The following is a 19,838-nucleotide window of genomic DNA, read 5'->3' as shown; positions in this document are numbered from 1 at the left end:
GCAGAGAGGAGAGGTGTGTGTGTGTGTGTGTGTGTGTGTGTGTGTGTGTCTTCACTGTCTCTGTGAGGACCAGCGGAGAGGTGTGTGTGTGTGTGTGTGTGTGTGTGTGTGTGTGTGTGTGTGTCTTCACTGTCTCTGTGAGGACCAGCAGAGAGGAGAGGTGTGTGTGTGTGTGTGTGTGTGTGTGTGTGTGTGTGTCTTCACTGTCTCTGTGAGGACCAGCGGAGAGGTGTGTGTGTGTGTGTGTGTGTGTGTGTGTGTGTGTGTGTGTGTGTGTGTCTTCACTGTCTCTGTGAGGACCAGCAGAGAGGAGAGGTGTGTGTGTGTGTGTGTGTGTGTGTGTGTGTCTTCACTGTCTCTGTGAGGACCAGCGGAGAGGTGTGTGTGTGTGTGTGTGTGTGTGTGTGTCTTCACTGTATCTGTGAGGACCAGCAGAGAGGAGAAGTGTGTGTGTGTGTGTGTGTGTGTGTCTTCACTGTCTCTGTGAGGACCAGCAGAGAGGAGAGGTGTGTGTGTGTGTGTGTGTGTGTGTGTGTGTGTGCGTGTGTGTGTGTGTGTGTGTGTGTGTCTTCACTGTCTCTGTGAGGACCAGCAGAGAGGAGAGGTGTGTGTGTGTGTGTGTGTGTGTGTGTGTGTGTGTCTTCACTGTCTCTGTGAGGACCAGCGGAGAGGTGTGTGTGTGTGTGTGTGTGTGTGTGTGTGTGTGTGTGTGTGTCTTCACTGTCTCTGTGAGGACCAGCAGAGAGGAGAGGTGTGTGTGTGTGTGTGTGTGTGTGTGTGTGTGTGTCTTCACTGTCTCTGTGAGGACCAGCGGAGAGGTGTGTGTGTGTGTGTGTGTGTGTGTGTGTGTGTGTGTGTGTGTGTGTGTCTTCACTGTCTCTGTGAGGACCAGCAGAGAGGAGAGGTGTGTGTGTGTGTGTGTGTGTGTGTGTGTGTCTTCACTGTCTCTGTGAGGACCAGCGGAGAGGTGTGTGTGTGTGTGTGTGTGTGTGTCTTCACTGTATCTGTGAGGACCAGCAGAGAGGAGAAGTGTGTGTGTGTGTGTGTGTGTGTGTGTGTGTGTGTGTGTGTGTGTGTGTGTGTGTGTGTGTGTGTGTGTGTGTGTGTCTTCACTGTCTCTGTGAGGACCAGCAGAGAGGAGAGGTGTGTGTGTGTGTGTGTGTGTGTGTGTCTTCACTGTCTCTGTGAGGACCAGCTTGGGGTTTTAGGGTTTTAGACCGTAAAGGTGAGAACAATTTGTCCGGTCTTCACTTCTTCAAAAGGGTCTGTTTGAGGGTTATAATGACCTGCAGTGGTGAAAAGTACATTTTACTCAAGTACTGATCATAAAGCAGCAGTAGGTAGAATTGGAGCATATGATTAAAAAAAAGTTATTGTTATTAAAGGGACTGTTTGTAAGAATCAGAAATGCTTGTTAACAGCGACACCTGTGGCCGTTAAGTCAACGAAAGTCAGCGTCCTGTTGCTCGCGCTTGTGCTGGCTCTACATAAACATGAACGAGCATCGCTGAAAACAGTGAGGCGACACACGTCAGCTAAAACCACAATATCACTCTATATTTCAGCTGCTTGGCAGTAATGTTAGCTGACCAGACGAAGGTCTCTCCATGAATCAATGCTGATCCTAGTGTTGGCTTTTTCTGCCTCAGCCCCGCTGCTTCAGCTTCCGGGGCTGAAGCAGCGGGGCTCCGCAGTGAGTAACACTGAAGTGAAAGCCGGAGGGAACAGGGAAGACACCGGCACCCGGTTGGAGGCGATAACGTTACTCGTTGCGGAGCTCCATCACTTCACAAGACACGGGAAACCTCTGCTGGTCTGGAGGAGCTGCAGCATTTATTTCTGCACAAACGTTTACTAGATATTCTCAGAGCCTCTAACTCTTCTGTGTGTAGTTAGCGCGCATGAACTTGAGAGTGGAGCGAGAGACAGAGTACCTGTCTTTTTACCTGTCAACGCGCGCGTTGTGTGAATGAAGGCAAGCAGGCAGAGGAGCGGTCTGAACAGCGTAGCCACACGCGAGAACGCATATGCCAGCGCGCATATGCCAGCGCATATGGGACACCAGATTTATACCTGTAAAAAGATACAAACAGTCCCTTTAAGTACTGAACAAAGGTTAGCTAGCTCTACTACCAATTTTAAATCTCTTTTAAAAACCCATTTTTATAAAAAAAGGCTTTTTTAACTCTGTAAGGCAACAGCTTGATGCTCTTTTCCCCCCACACATTATATTGTCCTCTTTTGGCTTATGTGTAGTAACTTATGTTTTGATACCACTGGTTACAGGTTTAAATTTTCTCATTATTTGTTCTTTTATTTTTGTTTTTATTTTGTCTGTATTTCATTGTATCTGTGCAAGCACTTTGAAACTATGTTTAGAGAGGTGCTATACAAATAAAGATTATTATTATTAAAGCAGCAGTAGGTAGAATTGGTGCATATATGATTGAAAAAAGTTATTTTTATAAAATGGTCATATCCTGCAGCAGTGCATGAGACAGGTACTCTGAAAAAAATTAATGTGCCTCTGTGTCCTTTGGTGCATCTGCAAGATTTCACAGACTGGAGAAAAACAACCAATCAGAGCCGAGCTGGAGCCTTGCCGTCTCTGAGCAGCTGTCAATCACTCGTGAACTCCATTCAAACGGTCAAACTAAGCAGTGCTGATCAAATATGAACCAACATTCTGTTAAAGGTCCCATATTGTAAAAAGTGAAATATTCATGTCTTTTATATTATAAAGCAGGTTTAGGTTCTATATAAATACTGTTAAACTATCAAAATGCTCAATATACAGAGAAATACACATGGCCCATATTCAGAAATTGTGCGTTTGAAACAAGCCGTTAGGATTTCTGTCGATTTGTGATGTCACAAATATACAATATTTAGACCATTACATGGTTTTAAACATAAACATTCTAAATGTGTCCCAGTTTATTATCTGTTGCAGTGTATGTGAATAACATCAGCTGACAGGAAGTAAACATGGACCCAAGCTGTTGCCTAGCAACGCAATTCTGTTGAAATGCACTCAAACGGAGCGTTTCAGGCAGAGGGTAAATACAGGTATATTCAAGTAGACAGTATGAGGAAAATAAAGTGTTTTTTGAACATCACAGCATGTAAACATGTTCTAGTAGAAACACAAAATACAAGTATGAAACTGAAAATGAGCACAATATGGGACCTTTAATGTAATGCCTATTTCTCTCCTCAAATGTTTTCAGAAACATCTTGTAGTGTACTGTTTAGCTGTAAAATGAGAAAGTTTGTGACCCGGCACCCGTGTTGAGATCAGTTGAGGAAATACCAAGCACCGTCCAGCAGCCGGAGCACAGCCAATAGGAACGCTCAATCAATGAAATTACCTGTGATTGGCCAAAGTCTCCCGTCACGGGCTTGATTTTTTAAAGCCGGAAAACAGAGCCATGATGAGGTGAGGAAGTCTATTTTTTTCTCAGAACACTTGAATTACAATATGCTGAAAGGTTATTATGGAATTTTTGCTGAATTATGACAAAAATATTCTGCCTACTGCAGGTATAAGTTCAATTTTAAGTTACTTGCACTTCACTTGAGTGTTTCAATTTTCTGCTAGGCCTGTATACTTATAGGCTACTTCTACTTCATTACAATTCAGAGGGAAATATTGTACTTTTAACTCCACTAGCCTTATCTGATGACTTTAGTTAGCCTTTAGATTATGAATACAAAATATAATCAACAAATAAGTTGGGATTTATTATCATAGGTCAAGATAATATCATTAAAGTAATGTATACATTATGCACCATTAATTGTAATCCACTATAGCCTATATATTATTCTGAAATGGGCCATTCTGCATAATGACTACTTTTACTTTTTGTACTTTAAGTATATTTAGATGCTAATACATCTGTACATTACATTTTGAATGCAGGACTTACTTACAGAGTATTTCTTCACTGTAGTATTGCTAGATCTGAGTACTTCTTCCATCACCGGGAACCTGTATGGAAGCCCATATCTGCCAGGAAGAGAGAAAAAACAAATGTGGATGAAAAGATAGCAAATAAAAAAAATTAAAATCATAATTATTTTCACAATTATAAGATGGAAAGTTAAAATTTGACTTTTTATTTTACCACCTGGGAGTTGATAAAGCTGGATTCAGCCAGCTATGGTGGAAAGTAACTAAGTACATTTACCCCAGTACACTACTGTACTTATGTTGAGGTACTTTGAACTTGAAAATGTCCATTTCATGCTACTTTACTTACTTGTTCTTCATTACATTTCATAGTGAAATATTGTACTTTTTACTCTATGACTTAACTGATAATAAAACATGACAAAAACAAAAAAGGAATTTATATGTACTTGTGTATAAATATAATTGTTGTTACATTTATTGTTATAATGGTGCGTTTAAAACAAAAATTAAACAAATAGTACAAAGACACACTGAATTATGTTTTTCTTCTTTTACTGTGTTATTCTGCAAAAGTACTAAGAGTACATTACTGTTCATGATCAGTTTCTCAGGACTGCACTTCAATGTGTTTTAGACATTGACTGTATATAAAGATAGACGTAGCAAGGTGTGACATCAGTCAATGGTTTGAATTGGAGCCAGTACTTACTGGTACATTTTACTCCTGAAGGCGCTACACACCCTCTTGTGGTTAAAAGTTAGTAACACATACTCATCATTTCACACTGATTTGTTTAACATGCAGAGCTACAATTGTATGGAGACCCAAATGTCCAATATCAAATAAATAAATGAATAAGACATACTGAAATACATGATCCTATAAATGAATACAGACAATAATATACCCATTAAATTGTGACATAATCTGATATATTTTAAAAACTCATCATAAAATGCTATTTTATCCTGCTTCTTTTCATTATAACGAAGCATATTGCAGGTAATTTTTATCTAATTCCAGCTGTTATTAAGTTTGTTATATAGTTATATCACTCAAGACAAAGAAGGCTGTATCCAGCATCAGTGTGTGCATGGTTTGTGGAAATTTGATTAATTGCAAATATATTTTGTAATATGCACCACTGAATTATAATATCAACTGAAATTGAAATAGCAGGTCCTTCATTATTACTTAATCTTGAAGCCCTAACTTGTAGAAGGGCCGTGTGTCAAAAACTAGTTTTGATACTTGGTGATAATGCACATACAGTATACATATAGTTTCTTTTCTTGTTGCTAGTAAGGACCAGCATACTTTTCATAGTACACAGTAATGAGTGTGCTATTTATCTCCTGTAATCGTATTTCGAAGCAGTTGTATTATGCAAATGAGTTGTACTTGTGTAACAGTTCCTTCGGTTCCATTCTGTGATTCTGTTCAGAATCCATAATAAAACATTCTGGAAGACGGTTATGATGAATTCCGACACTTTATAACTGCCTGAGCAAAACCAAACATCTGACAAACTTTCTAAGGACCTACAGAGTCCAGTTGAGACTAACGTGTGGAAGAAAATGGGTGAGCAAGGACAAGCTTCCGCCACATTAAATTCTCACAGAAGTGAAGAGGAGAAAAAGATGCGTGACATGGAAACTGCAGCCTTAACTGACCTCCGTCTGCAGAGAAAACTTTGTGATGTGGTGATCAAAGTGGGTGACGTCGAGTTCGAAGCCCACAAGATCATCCTGTGTGGCTGCAGCACGTACTTTCGGTGAGTAGGTTATCTCAGCAGAGCCGGCCGATTAGACTGTTGTCACGCTGTAGGCTTTGGGTCAATAGGGCCCTACTACACCCACTAGCAGGTTTTCATCATCTTCACATGGTAGATCACCGAAAGAAGGTATAAAAGATTAGGACAGCAACCTCTAGTGACCATAGCAATTAGTAGTATAGACAGTGTGAAACTCCATAAGGGGTGGAGGTTGGGGACAATGGATGGGACACAGGGTTTTCACCCAGGAGATCGGAGTTTGCATCCCGTGTGAAACCAACAATGTGTAGTTGTCTCTGTGCTCATAGTTATTTTAACACCAAACACAGTGTTTTTCCCTAAATTTAACTGGCAAGTCATAGTCAAATCAGCACACTGACACACTGACAGCTGTTGTTGCCTGTTGGGCTTCAGTTTGCCAAATTATGACTTGAGCATATTTTTTATGCTAAATGCAGTAGCTGTGAGGGTTTCTGGACAATATTTATCATTGTTTTGTGTTGTTAATTTATTTCCAATAATTAAGATATACATACATTTGCATAAAGCAGCCTATTTGCCCACTCCCATGTTGATAAGAGTATTAAATACTTGACAAATCTCCCTTTAAGGTACATTTTGAACAGATAAAATATGTGTGATTAATTTGCAATTAATTGTGATTAACTATGGACAATCATGCGATTAATCGCGATTAAATATTTGAATCAATTGACAGCCCCAACTTTTACATTTATTACATACAAATAGAAAATTTGGCCCGATAGAGGCCTCAGAAGAAAATGATCAGGCTTGAGCTTCAGTGTGGATAAAATATTCTATCACCACATATATAATTGTATAATCATCAACATTTTGCTATTGGTTTATGGGTTTATCTTGAAAAGGCTTTGTCATGATTTAGCTGTGAACAAGCATGCACTGAGGTTTGGATTTAATGACTAGTTGCAGATACATTTTAAGCCAGCTTTGAAGAACTGAGAAATCCACGCTTGTCTCAAATGATCAATAATCAAATCAAGCTATTTCAGTTATCTACATGTGAAGAAAAGGCAAAGATTTCCTGGGACTGTTTGGTCCAAAAAGGTCCAGATGTTATGACAGTGTTATGTTCGGTTCCCTCTCTAAAACCCTGATGTCCTCTAAATCCTGATCCCACAGCGCTCTCTTCACCGGTGCCTGGGCGACCTCAAAGAGGCAGATGTACACTATCCCTGGGGTGTCGCCCGAGATGATGCTCCACATCATCAATTATGCCTACACCCAGTCTGTTCCCGTGACAAAGGATAATGTGCTGGAGGTTTTGGCAGCTGCAGACCAGTTCCTGGTCTCGGGGATTGTTCAGACCTGCAGCTTCTTCCTGGAGAACCAGCTGTGCCTGAGGAACTGCATCGGCATCTGGAAGCTGATAGACAACTACCACCTCCCTGAGCTGAGGCATAAGGTCTCCCACTTCATCCTGCACCGCTTTGAGGAGATACTCCGTGTCTCAAAGGAGTTCCTGGAGCTCTCAGTGCAGCAGCTGGCAGCTATCATTGAGAACGATCACCTCAATGTGAAACGAGAAGACACAGTGTTTGAGACCGTCCTCCGCTGGGTTAACCACCATCCAGTCCAAAGACGAGGCCACATCTCTGAGCTGTTGGGCAAGGTAACTAAACCTGGGTGTCAGAAGTGTTTTTTACTCTACATATCCACTCCTATTTTAATCTGTGCAGCAGCTGTCCGCACGTCTCCGTATCCACATTTTGCAATCGGCGGAGCAGAGTGTGCTGTGGATCTTTATTCAGTCATAATAAACCATCGTGTAGTCCATTCATGGACTGTCCTCTACAGTTTCATAATGAACCAAAAATCCAAGTCCAAATTTCACCTAGGGCACCAAACAGGCTAGAGCTGGCCCTGGTAGTCATCTTAACATAGCATAAACGACAGCACACTTACAGCGACCTATGATTTTGTTTTCCTGACAAGCAAACTTCAGTGGCTGCACAAAAAAAACCTTTCTCAGGAGAAGAAGTGGACCATGTGTGATGCTATTAAACTGACACACAATGTCTTAGTAGTAGGAGTAGGTCAGCGTGGATGGTTGGATGTAGGCCTATTGAACTTTGAACAGACAATTTACCTCAGCTTTCAGTCTTTATGCAATCACATCCTGACTCCAGACATAAGATTGATATCAGATTGATATCTAATTGGACTGTTTCTAACTGCTTGCTTCTTATATGTGCCCAGGTGCGGCTTGGCTTGATGGAGCCTTATGACCTCCACAATGCTGTGATGGACAATGCTGTGATAAAGGACAGCGCCGAATGTCAACCCATCATCAATAATGCACTGACAGCATCTGTGGATTTTAGGAATGGATACTCAACGTCTGTCTACAGTAACCTGCTGAGCCGCCCTCGCCTGCCTGCTACAATCTTACTGGCCACCGGAGGCGAAAATGAAAACATTGCTGTGACCAGCCTCGAGGCATACGATGCCCGAGCTGACTGCTGGGTCACTGTGAGCACTGGGGAAGTTTCTCGTGTTCACCATGGCACCGCTGTCCTCAACAGCTTTGTGTACTTGATCGGTGGCTGCAGCCACGGAGTTAACTTGAACACTGTGCAAAAGTTTGACCTCGTCACCTGCACGTGGCACCAGGTGGCACCCATGATCTCCCAACGCTGCGGTCTCAGCGTCGCTGTGCAGAATGGGTGCATTTACGCCATTGGAGGCTCCAGTGGACACGCGTACTACAACACCGTTGAGTGCTACAAGCCTGAGACTGACCAGTGGACCATGACGGCATCCATGCGTTCAAAGAGGTGTGCGGCCAGTGCCACGACTCTAAATGGGAAGGTGAGTGAAGGAAGATGACTGAAACAAGCCAGAGATTGTCAATTTATCTGGATAATCAGACTGAATTGCCACATTGTTTTCACTTCATTATTCAAACTGACAACATATTAGCCAATTTCTTCATGTTGTAGAGGGGGGTTACTTTGTGTTGTTTTGCCCTAACCAGTCAGTAGTGAGTGATGCATATGTCCCGTCGATGTCATTTTCATTTTACCCGGAAGTTGTGGTAGTGGTAGTGGTTGCAAAAGGCTGATTTGTGTACATAGACACAAATTTCCCTCTTTTTTCGTGACGTACAGCACAACTTACAACAATTATTTTTTGTGCCTTTCCTTCAAATCAGCAACATGTGACGCACGTGTCAATTTTCGCTCCAGTGTCAATTTTTGCTCCAGTCTTTTCAAAATAAAACTACGTAGTTAGGAAAAGATCGACTTGGTCAGGCTTAGGCAACAAAACTACTTAGTTAGGCTTAGGAAAAGATCGACTTGGTCAGGCTTAGGCGAAAAACTACTTAGTTAGCTTTAGGAAAAGATCGACTTGGTCAGGCTTACGCAACAAACTACTTAGTTAGCTTTAGGAAAAGATTGCGATTTGGGTTTAAATAACTCCGGAAGTGCCGTAACTTAAGTACGGAAGTTACGTGACAAATAAATTAACTTTGACTTCATGTTTCACACGAACACCGATCTCCTGGGTAAAAGTCCTGTGCTTTTTGACCCACCCGTCCACACTGACCACCTCCCTACACGGTGTTCGCCGCTCTTTATACTTCCCGGTTCACAATTACGTGGGTTACATGCGAATTCATTTTGTGCTGACCATCACAATTTTTTTTGGAAATTTGTGTTTATGTACACAAATCAATACATTACATTTCGTGACTATTTCACAAACAGCTGTGCGACTGGGCTGCCTCAGCTCAATACACTCAAGAGCTTTTGCCACTAGCCTTACTTTGTCTAGTATGACCAGTAGTTTAAAGTGACTAATGTAAACAAAATTAAGATAGATATTGATCTATTTGTTGACTTTATTGTGCTTCTGGTATGTTAAAACCATGGTTCAGGGGAGAAGCGACAAAAAGGAGGAAAGTTGGATGAACCAAATCAATCAAAATAAAGAACTCTAAGCATTCAGCATTTACAATTATCATTGTTGGCCACATTGGTCGCTATTCCCCACTATTTGTCGAACGTGATGAAAATTCAGTCCGTACTAATTTCCACTGGCATTGTCTGATATTCCTACAAAGAAAAATATATACCATCAAAATGGGAATTAAATATTATACACATTGTGTCTTTAAAAACATTTTTTTAATGAATTAAAAGCATACTCTCTGGGGTGCTCTGGTAGCTCACCTGGTAGAGCAGGCGCCCCATGTCAAAGGCTGAGTCCTTACCGCAGCCGCCCGTGGTTTGAATCCGACCTGTGGCCCTTTGCTATATGTCTTTCCCTCTCTCTCCCCCTTTCATAACTATCACTGTCTCTCTCTCCATTAAAGGCGTAAAACCCCAAAAATTATCTTAGAAAAAAAGCACACTCTCATTAGCATAAAAGTGTCTCTTTGTTTCTGACAAAGACAAAAGTATTTGATCACATTACTGACCTTGAGCAAGTTAAAAAGTCTGTTCATTTAATTTACTTAATTTTCATTTAATTTCATTTTCAAGCACTTCTTTTGCCTGTATCCGTAATGAAATCCATATGAAATGTAACTGTCCCAAACCTGTCTGTAGGTGTACATTTGCGGGGGCTACAACGGGAATCGCAGCCTCTCCACGGCTGAATGCTATGACCCGAACACCAACAAGTGGACCAGCATGCCCCCAATGAGGAGCTATCGAAGTGGCCTCGGGGTCATTGCCTACAGAGGCCACATCTATGCAGTAAGTGTGTGGCATTAATATGGAGCTCAGAGATTTGGCTGTACCATGTTAGTGGTGGCTGGGTTTTTGTGTGGCAACTTTGGCATAGCAACCACACTCTGTATTGCAATATCACATGACACACATTTCCCCCCCGAAAGCCTTTTTTCGCTATATACAATCATTAGAAAAGGAGCGGTAAAACGGTGAATACATACAAAATGACTCTTTCTATTATGCCGTTCTGTCCAATACAATTTTTGAAGTCTAGAGGACTTCATTAGACTGTTGTCAGGCTATTAAATAGGCACTATCGGTCGCTATAAGCATCATAGATGAGGGTCAATAGGGGCCTACTACACCCATTAGTAGGTTTTATCATCTATTCACATGGTAGATCACCTAAAGAAGGTATAAAATAACACGACAGCGACCTCTAGTGACCGTAGTAATTATGACAGGAGCAGAAGTCAGGCGCTGCAGTATAGACAGTGTGAAATTCAATAAGTGGTGGAGGTCGGGGACGACGGATGGGGCACAAAATACAGGGTTTTCATCCAGAAGAACGGGGCAGTAGGCATAATACAAAGAGTCATTTTGTATGTATTCACCCAGTAAACACAGGGTTTTCACCCAGTAGACCGGAGTTTGCATCCCATGTGAAACCAACGTGTAGTTGTCTTTGGGTTCGTAGTTATTTTAAGCCAAAACACAATGTTTTTCCCTGAACTTTAAGTTTAACTTCCAGTGTTCTGAGGGAAACCCAGACTTCTGCACCTCTTCATGGCTCTGTTTTCAGGCTTTAAAAAATCTACATAATAGGCATTACTCTAACAGAATATTGATTAATATTTGATCAGCGCTGCCTAGTTTGACCATTTGATCGGAGTTCACGAGTGATTGACAGCTGCTCAGAGACGGCAAGGCACCAGCTCGGCTCTGATTGGTTGTTTTCCTTCAGGTCTGTGAAATCTTGCAGATGCCATTAGGAGCACCGGAGGACACCGGAGGACACAGAGGCACATCATTTTTTTCAGATTACCTGTCTCATGCACTACTGTCAGGACATAGTGACCGTTTTATAAAAATAACTTTTTAAAATCATATTTGCTCCAATTCTACCCAATGCAGCTTTAAATAAGCTTTTTTTTGCCTAAACCTAAGGAAGTTGTAGCTTTGTTGCCTAAACTTAAAGTCTTTTTGTTTCTGTTCAAAACGTAACGTTTCATTCAGTTTTACATGTTAGAACATGTTGCTTCTAAGTTTCACTTTTACAACGTAGTATGTGTAGTAGGCCCCTATTGACCAACATACTGTATATGTTGCTTACAGTCACTGATAATGTACATTTAATGGCCTGACAACAGTCGAATCGGTTGCAACAGGAAACCAACAGGAAATCTCTAATCTCTCCTGTCAACCAGCTAGGCCATAGAAGGAGTCCAGTGTGCATACTCTATATACACTGGGGGTTCTTCTCTACTAGCTTTCTTGTGACTCTACATTTAAGAGTTTTAGTCAGCGTGTACTTAGGCTACTCTTTAACAGTAATAGTGTGAGACTTGCTCAGGGTGTCCTGACTTACTCTACTGAAACATTCACATTTCAACCTCTCTCTTCTAGGTTGGTGGCACCCTTCTAGGGAGCAGCCACCTGTGCAGTGTTGAGGTCTACAACCCTGGGTCCAACAGGTGGAGCCCTGCACCATTCATGTCAGTCCCCCGCAGCTACTTTGGCATTGAGGTGGTGGACGACCAGATCTTTGTGGTCGGAGGGCGCGACAGCTCCACCACTATGTTAGCTGTGGAGCGCTACGATGAGGACGCTGGTATGTGGTTCCAAGCCTCTAGCATTGAGGTGCCCCGCAGAGGCCTGAGCTGCTGTGTGTTGCATGGACTCCACGGCGTGGCGGAGAACTTGTTCCCTCGTGGTCCCATGACGCCCCCCAATGTGGAGGAGGCTGCAGGAGGATCCATCTGACTCTCAGCTCAGTCCAGACACATGTCATCCATTGTGGCATGACGACTGACATTGTCATTCTTAAATAATAAAAAAAACCCATTTTATCTGCATTCAAAAGAAGATGTGCTGTTATTATTCAATAATATAAATGCATATTTGTACTACTACGGCTATTATTATTACTTATACCTTTTAGCTATAATTTACATTATGGATACATACACTATTATATAGTTTTATATAAGTAGCTGTATGGTTTTATTTTATTTCATCTTATTCTATTCTAATTTAAATATTTGTGTTCTATGTGTTTGTAGCGTGAAGAGCATACTTACATTTCATTGTACAACCATGTGTTGTAAAATGTCAAATGATCATTGTAACTTTGTTACCTGTTTCTACATCAGTAGGCTATGACTAATAACAGGAGTTGCAGATGATTGAATGACTGGATTCATTATTGTTGCACACATATATTTGCACAAAAATATTTGCATTATTGATTTATATACTCTAAGGTATTATAATGCATATCATGTACATTGCTTTTTAGTGTCATTTTTGTTATTCTACCTCTTTATCCTGTAACCAGTTCACTGACTCTTGATTGAACGAATGAATGAATGAATGAACAAATACGTTTTCCTGTATAGAAAACTATGACTCTTTAACGAGTCCCAAAATGTTTAAAGGTAATTGATAATTGATTGGTAATCTTGAGAAACCGTAAATCGTAAATTTACGACTTTATTCTCGTAATAGTACGACTTTTTTCTCGTAAAATTCAGACTTTATTCTCGTAATATTACGGCTTTTTTTCTCGTAAATGTATGACTTTATTCTCTTAAAATTACGACTTTATTCTCGTAATATTACGACTTTATTCTCGTAACATTACGACTTTTTTCTCGTAAAATTACGACTTTATTCTCGTAAAATTACGGCTTTTTTTCTCGTAAATTTATGACTTTATTCTCTTAACATTACGACTTTATTCTCGAAATCTCTGATTTATTTTTTCCTCAATGTGGCCCTTAGACTCCGCCGTATAAACCCGATGGCAGCATCAAATTGATCAATAAATACAAGCTATAAACGAGAGCTGCACGCAGCTATGAAAGGGCCCTCGCCCCTGCTCGCGGGTCGGGGTTGCTGGCGGGACGCCGACCGACGCGAAACCGAAACTCTGACGAGCGCCACGACGCTTGCCGCAAGGCTCTACGACAAGCGGTTCACGAGTTATGAAGGGGGGCGTGGCTAATGTGTAGGGGGCGGGCATAACATTCACCAATGAAACATGAACTCTCTGCTGAGTGATATGACACTTCCCACAAGACTCTACTACAAACGGTTCATGAGATATGAAAGGGGGCGGGGCTAATGTGTAGGGGGCGGGCATAACATTTACCAATGAAACATGAACTCTCTGCTGAGTGATATGACACTTCCCACAAGACTCTACTACAAGCGGTTCACGAGTTATGAAGGGGGGCGTGGCTAATGTGTAGGGGGCGGGCATAACATTCACCAATGAAACAGGAACTCTCTGCTGAGTTATATGACACTTCCCACAAGACTCTACTACAAACGGTTCATGAGATATGAAAGGGGGCGGGGCTAATGTGTAGGGGGCGGGGATAACATTTACCAATGAAACAGGAACTCTCTGCTGAGTGATATGACACTTCCCACAAGACTCTACTACAAACGGATCATGAGTTATGAAAGGGGGCGGGGCTAATGTGTAGGGGGCGGGCATAACATTTACCAATGAAACAGGCACTCTCTGCTGAGTGATATGACACCTCCCGCAAGACTCTACGACAAATGGTTCATGAGTTATGAAAGGGGGCGGGGCTAATGTGTAGGGGGCGGGGCTACCCTTAACCAATAAAACAGGAACTCTCTGCTGAGTGATATAACACCTCCCATAAGCCTGTACGACAAACGGTTCATGAGATATGAAAGGGGGCGGGGCTAACGTCTTAGGGCGGGGCTATGAGTATAATTTTTCATATACATGTCCTCAAGACTGTACCACCATCATACCTGAGAAATCTGGGGCAGATCGGACTATGTACAGTTGAGTTACAATAACTCCCTGTTTCATGGCGAATGGCTCAAAATGGCCGCCACGCCACGGTCCGCTCGTTAAGTGAACACTCACCATTTTAATAACTTTTCATCCTCGAGGTCTTGAGATGGTCCTGACCAAATATCAACTCGATATGATCAAATCTGTAGGAGGAGATCGTTAAAGTACGCGGCCAATAAAACGAAAAAATTGGGAAAATCGTACATAAAATCCAATATGGCCGACTTCTGGGTGGGTGGGGCTAATGAAACCCAATGAGGAATATGTTTCAAATGATAATTTGGGGCAGATCGAACTATGTACAGTTGAGTTAGGGTTAACCCACTCTCTGCTGAGTGATATGACACATCCCACAAGACTCTACTATAAACGGTTCATGAGATATGAAAGGGGGCGGGGCTAACGTCTTAGGGCGGGGCTATGAGTATAATTTTTCATATACATGTCCTCAAGACTGTACCACCATCATACCTGAGAGATTTGGGGCAGATCGGACTATGTACAGTTGAGTTACAATAACTGCCTGTTTCATGGCGAATGGCTCAAAATGGACGCCACGCCACGTTCCGCTCGTTAAGTGAAAACTCACGATTTTAATAACTTTTCATCCTCAAGGTCTTAAGATGGTCCTGACCAAATTTCAAATCGATCTGATTAAATCTGTAGGAGGAGTTCGTTAAAGTACGCGGCCTATAAAACGCTAAAAGTGACATGAAATCCAATATGGCCGACTTCCGGGTGGGCGGAGCTAATGAAACCCAATGAGGAATATGTTTCAAATGATGAGTGGGATATGCATACCAAATTTCATGATTATCGGATCAACTTTGACAAAGTTAAAATTTCAACGCGTTAGGGGGCGCTATAGAGCCGAATAAAAACACACTGAGCCTAATGGCTATGCAGTTACATAAAGTTCACAGGTGTCTATCATTTTGCCAAATTTCATGAGTTTTCGAGTACCTAAAGGTATGTTCAAAATCTGAAAGACATAAGGGGGCGCTAGAGAGCCAACATGCCACGCCCAAGCAAAATTTCACCACTAAAATTAAGTAATTACTAGTTTGGATGTGCGTGTAAAGTTTCATACATTTTTGTGCATCCTAAAGTCTTCAAATATGCGTTCGTAAATTCTAAAATCACGCAGGAAGTCCAACATGGCTGACTTCCTGTTTGCCGAAAAAATCTCAAAATCATTTAATCCAGGTATGAGGGCGTGAGCAATGACATACTTGAATTTCGTGAAGATCGAAGAAACTTTCTCTGAAAAACTGCGTACGTTAGGGGGCGCCATGGAGCCCCCTGGAGACACCCGAGCCCAGTCACTCCAGAACATTGAATTTCCCACCAGTTCTGACGCATACTCCACTTTTCGTGAGTTTTGGGGATGGCTAAGGTCGTCAAAAACGCGATATTCCAGCAGAAAAAGAATAATACCCAGAAAAACAATAGGTTCCTTGCACTTCGTGCCAGGACACCGTTGGGTCCTGGCACTTTCGTGCTCGGGCCCTAATAATCTGCAGAAAAACAATAGGTTCCTTGCACTTCGTGCCAGGACACCGTTGGGTCCTGGCACTTTCGTGCTCGGGCCCTAATAATAATCTGCAGAAAAACAATAGGTTCCTTGCACTTCGTGCCAGGACACCGTTGGGTCCTGGCACTTTCGTGCTCGGGCCCTAATAATAATAATCTGCAGAAAAACAATAGGTTCCTTGCACTTCGTGCCAGGACACCGTTGGGTCCTGGCACTTTCGTGCTCGGGCCCTAATAATACTGACAAAAACAATAGGTTCCTTGCACTTCGTGCCAGGACACCGTTGGGTCCTGGCACTTTCGTGCTCGGGCCCTAATAATCTGCAGAAAAACAATAGGTTCCTTGCACTTCGTGCCAGGACACCGTTGGGTCCTGGCACTTTCGTGCTCGGGCCCTAAATATAGCTGCACGCAGCGATGAAAGGGCCCTCGCCCCTGCGTGCATGTTGGGGGAACGCGCACGTCCGAGAACCCGCTGTCGTGCATTCCCGTGAAAGTCGGAAACTGCACGCAACAGTTAGAGTGAATTTTCTGCTTGGAGCGTGTGGCGCTGTAAATGACGGTTCACGAGTTATGAAGGGGGGCGTGGCTAATGTGTAGGGGGCGGGCATAACATTCACCAATGAAACAGGAACTCTCTGCTGAGTTATATGACACTTCCCACAAGACTCTACGACAAACGGATCATGAATTATGAAAGGGGGCGGGGCTAATGTGTAGGGGGCGGGCATAACCTTCACCAATGAAACAGGCACTCTCTGCTGAGTGATATGACACATCCCACAAGACTCTACTACAAACGGTTCATGACATATGAAAGGGGGCGGGGCTAATGTGTAGGGGGCGGGCATAACATTTACCAATGAAACATGAACTCTCTGCTGAGTGATATGACACTTCCCACAAGACTCTACTACAAACGGTTCATGAGATATGAAAGGGGGCGGGGCTAATGTGTAGGGGGCGGGCATAACATTTACCAATGAAACAGGCACTCTCTGCTGAGTGATATGACACCTCCCGCAAGACTCTACGACAAACGGTTCATGAGTTATGAAAGGGGGCGGGGCTATGACTATATTTTTGCATTTACATATAATCAGGACTGGACCCTTATCATACCTGAGAAATTTGGGGCAGATCGAACTATGTACAGTTGAGTTAGGGTTTACCCACTCTCTGCTGAGTGATATGACACATCCCACAAGACTCTACTATAAACGGTTCATGAGATATGAAAGGGGGCGGGGCTAACGTCTTAGGGCGGGGCTATGAGTATAATTTTTCATATACATGTCCTCAAGACTGTACCACCATCATACCTGAGAAATCTGGGGCAGATCGGACTATGTACAGTTGAGTTACAATAACTCCCTGTTTCATGGCGAATGGCTCAAAATGGCCGCCACGCCACGGTCCGCTCGTTAAGTGAACACTCACCATTTTAATAACTTTTCATCCTCAAGGTCTTGAGATGGTCCTGACCAAATTTCAAATCGATATGATCAAATCTGAAGGAGGAGTTCGTTAAAGTACGCGGCCAATAAAACGCAAAAATTGGGAAAATCGTACATAAAATCCAATATGGCCGACTTCTGGGTGGGCGGAGCTAATGAAACCCAATGAGGAATATGTTTCAAATGATAATTTGGGGCAGATCGAACTCTGTACAGTTGAGTTAGGGTTAACCCACTCTCTGCTGAGTGATATGACACATCCCACAAGACTCTACTATAAACGGTTCATGAGATATGAAAGGGGGCGGGGCTAACGTCTTGGGGCGGGGCTATGAGTATATTTTTTCATATACATGTCATCAGTACTGGAGCAACATCATACCTGAGAGATTTGGGGCAGATCGGACTATGTTCAGTTGAGTTACAATAACTGCCTGTTTCATGGCGAATGGCTCAAAATGGCCGCCACGCCACGGTCAGGTCGTTAAGTGAAAACTCACGATTTTAATAACTTTTCATCCTCAAGGTCCTAAGATGGTCCTGACCAAATATCAACTCGATCTGATTAAATCTGTAGGAGGAGTTCGTTAAAGTACGCGTCCTATAAAACGCTAAAAGTTACATGAAATCCAATATGGCCGACTTCTGGGTGGGCGGAGCTAATGAAACCCAATGAGGAATATGTTTCAAATGATGAGTGGGATATGCATACCAAATTTCATGAATATCGGATCAACTTTAGATTTCGACGCGTTAGGGGGCGCTATAGAGCCCGCTGGCGACGCCCGTTCCCAATCACTACAGAACATTGCAATTTTCGCCACCCCCGACTCATGTTCCAATTTTGGTGAGTTTTGGGGATGGCTAAGGTCGTCAAAAACGCGTTCTTGCAGCAGAAAAATAACGAGAGCTGCACGCAGCTATGAAAGGGCCCTCGCCCCTGCTTGCGGGTCGGGGTTGCTGGCGGGACGCCGACCGACGCGGCCGGGCACCGCGAAACCGAAACTCTGACGAGCGCCACGACGCCTGCCGCAAGGCTCTACGACAAGCGGTTCGCAAGTTATGAAGGGGGGCGTGGCTAATGTGTAGGGGGCGGGCATAACATTCACCAATGAAACAGGAACTCTCTGCTGAGTGATATGACACATCCCACAAGACTCTACTATAAACGGTTCATGAGTTATGAAAGGGGGCGGGGCTAATGTGTAGGGGGCGGGCATAACCTTCACCAATGAAACAGGCACTCTCTGCTGAGTGATATGACACTTCCCGCAAGACTCTACTACAAACGGATCATGAGTTATGAAAGGGTGCTGGGCTAATGTGTAGGGGGCGGGCATAACATTTACCAATGAAACAGGCACTCTCTGCTGAGTGATATGACACTTCCCGCAAGACTCTACGACAAACGGATCATGAGTTATGAAAGGGGGCGGGGCTAATGTGTAGGGGGCGGGCATAACATTTACCAATGAAACAGGCACTCTCTGCTGAGTGATATGACACTTCCCGCAAGACTCTACTACAAACGGATCATGAGTTATGAAAGGGGGCGGGGCTAATGTGTAGGGGGCGGGCATAACATTTACCAATGAAACAGGCACTCTCTGCTGAGTGATATGACACTTCCCGCAAGACTCTACTACAAACGGATCATGAGTAATGAAAGGGGGCGGGGCTAATGTGTAGGGGGCGGGCATAACATTTACCAATGAAACATGAACTCTCTGCTGAGTGATATGACACTTCCCACAAGACTCTACGACAAACGGATCATGAGTTATGAAAGGGGGCGGGGCTAATGTGTAGGGGGCGGGGCTACCCTTAACCAATAAAACAGGAACTCTCTGCTGAGTGATATGACACCTCCCATAAGCCTGTACGACAAACGGTTCATGAGATATGAAAGGGGGCGGGGCTAACGTCTTAGGGCGGGGCTATGAGTATAATTTTTCATATACATGTCCTCAAGACTGTACCACCATCATACTTGAGAAATCTGGGGCAGATCGGACTATGTACAGTTGAGTTACAATAACTCCCTGTTTCATGGCGAATGGCTCAAAATGGCCGCCACACCACGGTCCGCTCGTTAAGTGAACACTCACCATTTTAATAACTTTTCATCCTCAAGGTCTTGAGATGGTCCTGACCAAATATCAAATCGATATGATCAAATCTGTAGGAGGAGTTCGTTAGAGTACGCGGCCAATAAAACGCAAAAATTGGGAAAATCGTACATAAAATCCAATATGGCCGACTTCTGGGTGGGCGGAGCTCATTGAGTATGAATATATTTTTTCATATACATGTCATCAGTACTGGAGCAACATCATACCTGAGAGATTTGGGGCAGATCGGACTATGTACAGTTGA

The 19,838-nt window shown here is 43.0% G+C and overlaps 2 protein-coding genes across 2 annotated transcripts in view; one reads left to right on the top strand and one right to left on the bottom strand.

Moving 5' to 3' along the window:
• The window catches only part of LOC141769083 (ADP-ribosylation factor 4-like), a 124,675-nt gene that overhangs the window by 80,016 nt on the left and 24,821 nt on the right, over positions 1-19,838 (bottom strand). The window lies entirely within an intron of this gene.
• On the top strand, positions 5,412-12,473 carry LOC141769002 (kelch-like protein 10). Its single transcript, XM_074637614.1, has 5 exons — positions 5,412-5,694; positions 6,856-7,345; positions 7,933-8,544; positions 10,287-10,436; positions 12,039-12,473. The coding sequence occupies exons 1-5, from the start codon at positions 5,498-5,500 to the stop codon at positions 12,393-12,395; spliced, it is 1,806 nt and encodes a 601-aa protein (XP_074493715.1). The 5' UTR covers positions 5,412-5,497; the 3' UTR covers positions 12,396-12,473.

This window comes from Sebastes fasciatus, chromosome 1 (genome assembly GCF_043250625.1).
Source record: "Sebastes fasciatus isolate fSebFas1 chromosome 1, fSebFas1.pri, whole genome shotgun sequence".
Classification (NCBI taxonomy): domain Eukaryota; kingdom Metazoa; phylum Chordata; class Actinopteri; order Perciformes; family Sebastidae; genus Sebastes; species Sebastes fasciatus.
This window is presented reverse-complemented; position numbering and strand designations above follow the sequence as displayed.